General features: G+C 38.0%; 1 protein-coding gene across 4 annotated transcripts in view; it reads right to left on the bottom strand.

Moving 5' to 3' along the window:
- Vps13b (vacuolar protein sorting 13 homolog B) overlaps positions 1–6,000 on the bottom strand; it is a 564,858-nt gene that overhangs the window by 83,971 nt on the left and 474,887 nt on the right. For all 4 annotated transcript variants that reach the window (XM_031359340.1, XM_031359343.1, XM_031359341.1 and 1 more), the window contains exon 43: positions 4,949–5,110. In XM_031359340.1, the coding sequence (XP_031215200.1) occupies positions 4,949–5,110 (162 nt within the window). The remainder of the gene's footprint in view (positions 1–4,948; positions 5,111–6,000) is intronic.

Raw genomic sequence — 6,000 nt, 5'->3', positions numbered from 1 at the left:
AGTCTGTATCCAAAAATTGTTCCTACAATTCATTCCTTGGCGCAGCAGAACTGTCAATTCTCAGCTTAGCTATGGTGGAGGTAAAATCCTTTGGTGATGTGAGGGTCATTGAATTCAGCCTTATTACAATGAAATCCAATGTCTAAAAATTGTTCTTATTTTGGGCTTGTATCACAATAAGAGCCAAGACTTTAAGCTCTACTAAATACAAGACAAACAAACAAAAAGACTTTATATATTTATGTTCATTTAAGAAAATACTAGTAGTGATGTATTATTTTGAAATATACAGTTAATATGTTTGGAGTTAAAATTTATACTGAGAAAAATGTATGTATTTTCAGTATTGCTGTAGACAAGCATCTATATTACACTGTTAAATTAATTGTTGTTTTATATCAAACAACTTTTATAATACTCATTTTTATTGTTATAATATTTTATAAATTTTAAAGAATATGACAAAAAAAAAAAAAAAAAAAAAAAAAAAAAAAAAAAAAAAAAAAAAAAAAAAGACCTGAAGCAAGGATTGGCATATAGGATTATAGGCTAACTGGGCATTTTGGAACCTTTACACTTTTAAAACTGACTTTAAAAAAGATTTTATTAAAAAATTAAAAATTAGGCTTACTCACTTTCATTTCATTTTATGTGTGAATGTTTTGTTCACAAGTATGCCTGTGTACCATGTGCATGCTTGGTGCCTAAGAATTTTAATAGAGGGCACTGGATCCTCTGGAACTGGAAGTATGAATGAATGGTAGTGAGCTGTCATGTAAGTGCTGAGAATTGAACCTAGTTTTCTGTAAGAGCAACAAATGCTCTTAACTACTGACCAGTTCTGCTCCAGTCAGAAACTTTACAATTATAATGTTGAGAAGAGAAAGGCAAAAGAGCAATTTAACACATGTGAAAGTAGAATGAAATTGGAACTTCATCTACAAGAGTGCAGCCTCCTCATTCCTTCATGAATGCTACTGTGCTCTGCATGATTAGAAGCTGCAACATCACTTGCAAGACTACAGAAGCCTCATACATTAGCTACCTTATTAACTACCTGATCATTTAAAGGACAGTTGCCAACCTCCACCTTTACTGTAGGGTTTATATTTCTGGCATTATGTCTGTTTACTGAATATTTGCAAGATACTCTGATGGTTTTCAAAAGAAATTGGTACCTAGCTACATTTACAATTTAAGAGATGTGCCATTTCCATGAAGTTATAAACTACTTTTACATTCACTGTAGAGAAATTTTTGTTATTTTAGATATACTCTCTAAAGCCCCCACCCCTTGTTTGTACATTGTTTGATTTAATTACTAAAATTAAGTGATGGCGGAGCTGAAGCAATGGCTCAGGTGAGGAACATTAACTGCTCTTGCAGAAGGCCTAATTCAGTTTCCAGCATCCACATAATGGCTCATAACCATCCTTCACTCTAGTTACATACAGTATGTCCACACTCCTCTTTTGACTTTTGTAGGCACTAGGCATTCACCATGGTGCACATACACATGTACACAAAACACTCAAATTGCACATGAAATAAAAACAAACCTTTATATTATAACAAACTAAATCACTAGTAATTGGAATTCTATACCTCGAAATATGTGCATGATTCATAAACTGTGCCATCTGAAAGTAAAAAGAGGTACAAACTCTTACATATAGAGCAGAGCTTTTCCTATTTCAAGGGCAGATTAGCCAGAAAGGAAGATGTTTTGATAGCTTATACACAAGTCCTACGGTTTGTAGAGGTGTTGCTCTATCTGGCTTGGCTAAATCAAACAGAGCTTCCCTTATCTCTGAGCTGTATACACTTGCTCATATTCTCGGAGGACACCATCAACGTATACTTCTAGGATCTAGAGTCAACTCTGTATGATACGAAATCCTTTGAAGACCAACTCCTTGATGGTGGTCACCCAGCCTATCTGGAGAGCTGAGCTCAAGACATTTACAAATCCTTTGTGGTGGCATCTGACTCTGTGCAGCTGAACATGTGCAATTACTCCCTAGGAAACAGTTCCACTCTTCATTTGTTTGTGTAGGCAAGAAATTGTTGTGCAGTGTCCAACATTTTAAGTGATTCTGCCTCATAGCATGTGTTAGAAACTATAAGGAGAGTTTATGACTTCTCAATTCTAAAAGGTTTCTCAGCTTTAGACTTCTGGAATTGGTTGTGTCCGTGTTACTTCTTGTCCTACTGGGATTCAATGTTGTTAGCAACCTTCTGTGTGGTTCTAAGATACCCTGACCTTTTGAAACCTTTCCAGGTGTTGCTACCACTTTCTTGATCTCTGCAATATAAGCTGCATTGTTTAGTGGAGTTAAGTTCTATGAGCTTTAGAAATCCTTCCCGAGACTATGAATTGACTAATACCCAAGGCTGCATACACAAATGTTCCTAAAACCAAGCTTGCTGTGCAGTTCAGGATATGACTTGGAATCTGGAAAAAGGAACATTGTGCTCACTGTGTATCTGTGACGAGTTCCAGGTGCAGCCTGAAGTTAAGTGGTTGTTTTTTCTGATCTTCAGATGTAAGCTCTCATTAGAGCATAGCAGTGTGTGCTGTTGTGGATGTTAGGAATTCCATGAGGACCCTCTGGGCCTATTAAGGCCTCTGGCTTCAGAGAGTCTTAAAATTCATTTCAGCATACATAGAAACAAAAAAAAAAAAAAGGACATAATTTTCTTCTAAAGGAGTCTGATTTATTAAATGCAATGTTTTCTTTTTTTGGGTAGGGCAGGGTTGAGATAGGGCTTCACGTTAGCTCAGCATTAGCTCAGCGTGGCCTTGAACTTACTATGTGGTAGAGGATGACTTGAATTCTTTGATCCTCCTTCCTCAACTTTCTGAGTGCTGGGATTACAGGTGCACCATCACACCCAGTTAAAAACAGTGTTTCATACAAATAATTTATATACGTTAAAAGTTATAGAAGTTAAGTTTGGTGACATAGTTAAAACTTTGAAAGGGTTTATACTTGGACCAACAATCCTCTATTACTTTGGCTTTAGGCTTACATGGTCTATTGTATCAGAGATTTCTCAGCCCTTCTCTTAAAACTTCACAGATTGGCTAGTTTAACAGACGAATCATGCTGCCAAAATACAGGGAAAGAAGATAGGATTGTGGATATAAAACTGCATATATAAACTAATAAACTAATAAGAGGTAAGTTCTCTTGTCTTTAAAATATGTATGGCAATAAACTACATAGAGATGTTGAGAACATAAACTAGTATTTTTAAAAAAAAACATAAAAACAACAGGTGCTATGGTGACAGTGACCATCCATTCTTGTTTCTCACTGAGCTCTCCTCTACCCAGGAACTGCATGTCCCCACGGTCCTGAGCCATCTCTTAGGATTAGCTCTCCCAGATGAACTCCAGGAATCCTGGTGGTGACTCTGCAGAGAGTTAAGTATCTTTCTTTTTTGCTTTGTAGGCTGAGCCCTGTAGCCGGCTGTGTGTGGCTACTAGAGTGTACAGCCACTCTGTATTGTAGTTACCTGGAGGAGTAGTTTTAGCCACTGGTAGTGCACTGCTGGGATGACCATGGAAGGCTACACAACTAGTGCTATTGTGGTTGGGCTTGCCTGTATACAGGCCTTTTGTGTGTGTATATGCTTCCACTTTTGTGGCTAATAAAAAAACAACAAAAGAAACAAATACAATGAGACAGAAAAAAATACAATGTCCTCATGTCACACAGGGCAAATGAAAACTCTAACTTGGAAAAGTTTCATGAAAATTGGAAAATATATGTGATCTAGGATAAAATTATGAATGCAATATCATATTGTGTGAGAAGCTTTTTAAAGAACTTGTACAAAAAGATACTGGAGAGATGGTTCAGTGGTTTGCTACCCAGCATCTCTTTCAGGCAGCTCATCTCCAGGGGTCCTACACTGTAGCATCTGTGGACACCTATACACATACCCACCTTACTCACTCCCACATACATTATAGAAACAAGTCTTTAAAAAGAGAATTTGTATTACAAAAGCTTACGGTTTTAATGTCCTGTTAGATTAATTTGATTTAAAATTAAGATATTTAAATGAAGAATATTTCATTGTATCTACATTTCCAAATTTTATGACAACAATGGGGTGATTTCATGTGAAAAATCTCAAAATAACTAAAAGATAGGAATCTAGCTCTTGGAAATATAGACAAGAAAAGAAAGGAGGTGGAGTATGAAGTGGAACTGACTCTGAAGCTGGCCTTTGACCACATGGGAAAACTTGCTCTCTAATTGAACAACCTGCTTTTAATCACAAGCAGATAATAGTTTCTTCCCCAGAGTTTTAGAAATACACTATTCTTGGGAATACTTCCTAGGATTTCTTTTTCTCATTTAAGACCACATCTTTGCATTTAATTCATCTGTAGACTATCCCCGCAGGGCACATCTCTCTAATTATCCCCATCTAAAGTGACAGGAGAATGGAATTATACCACTTGGAAAACAGACATCCTTTGCTGTGTCTTTTCTCTGTGCTCCCCAGTTTGTCATTGTGGTCACTGCATGATCCTGACTATGACTTTCTGCCTTTGCTATTGACAAGCATGTGCCTGGCACAAGGCATGAGCAGAGGAAATCTAAACAGTGGCTAATAGCTCAGCACCTGTGCTGACTGCACCCGAACACCAGTCTAGCTCCTCACACAGACCAGGGCTGTTTCATCCCCATTCTGGGGAAAGCAAAGCACAGAAGTACAGCATGCTTACCCAAGGACAAGACAAGAGCTCTGCTCTAGAGGCCGGTCTCTTTCCCCAGCAGTGCCCAAGCACCAGGGAGCATGGGCTGTGAGCATTCCTGGATCTCCATCAGATGCCATTACACAGGGAGTAACCACACACAGACATAACTGCAGAATAAACAAATCCCAATCGGAACAATGGCTGTTTGTAAGACTGATTTGCAAATACCTGTGGGGATTTGTGAGAACGCCAGCTGTACTGGTGACTATGGAGACTAGCCAAAAGAATATTTTCATCAGTGTCCACCTGGCCAAACCGCAGTGTCTCCTGTGTGTCATTACAGATCACAAAGTGGCTGAAGACCAACTCTTCTACCTCAGGGCATTTGTTCTGGAAAAAAAAAAAAGAATATGAAAGCCAATGTGTGTATCAGATTAATTGCAAGATGTTTGGCAGCTGTCTGCCCAGTGGCCATTGTTTTAACACACAAATGCTAAAGCATCTGTTGTCATTAGCTCTGGTATACAGAATATTCTATACTTTTAGGATAAGCGCAACAAAAATATCTTAAAGACATCATACGTTCCAGGAATGTGTTTTGATTTATACTCCTACAAAATAAATCATACACATAGAAGAGGAAAAGAACAATGAGATCCCACAAACGTTTAACATTTCTTAAAACGAATTAACATGCTATAAAGAGTGCTGTGCTGGGCTGTGCACATTTCTGAACAGAGTACCAGAGGCTAGAATTACCATGTTCCCAGTCCTCTAAACTCTACAATCAAGGCCAATTACCAAAGCCACAGTTTGTACCCTACAGAAAGTAAGGATCATTTAGGTTACTACAATCCTGGGTCCCTTAAGAGGGAGAGAGGGAGTGTGTGTGTGTGTGTGTGTGTGTGTAAATCTGCCTAGGGAGAGATATAAATAAAACCATAACTTTCCCTCTATTGTTAAGAGGCTGAACAGATCAACTCCAGAACCCATTTAAAGGCCAAGTTGCATTTTAAGAGAAATGATGTTAGCTGAAAACGTTTCCAGTATCTGTTTCATTCAGCAATGGGTCAGTAGCTAATATGCCCCACTAAGCAGCTAAGGATCATCTAATTAGTGCTAGGTTTCTACGCTGATACATCTTTCTCAGTCTAAAAGGTCTCTACTAGTTGTGACATCAAATCACTGGCTACACTGTCTTTATCATCCAGGTTGTGGCATGAAACCAGTCAACATGGTTTCAGGGAAACTAAAAGCAGAGCTAAGAAAGGGATCAACTT

Source organism: Mastomys coucha, unplaced genomic scaffold, assembly GCF_008632895.1.
Source record: "Mastomys coucha isolate ucsf_1 unplaced genomic scaffold, UCSF_Mcou_1 pScaffold7, whole genome shotgun sequence".
NCBI lineage: Eukaryota > Metazoa > Chordata > Mammalia > Rodentia > Muridae > Mastomys > Mastomys coucha.
Note: the sequence above shows the minus strand (reverse complement) of the source record. Positions and strands in the feature narration are given on the sequence as shown.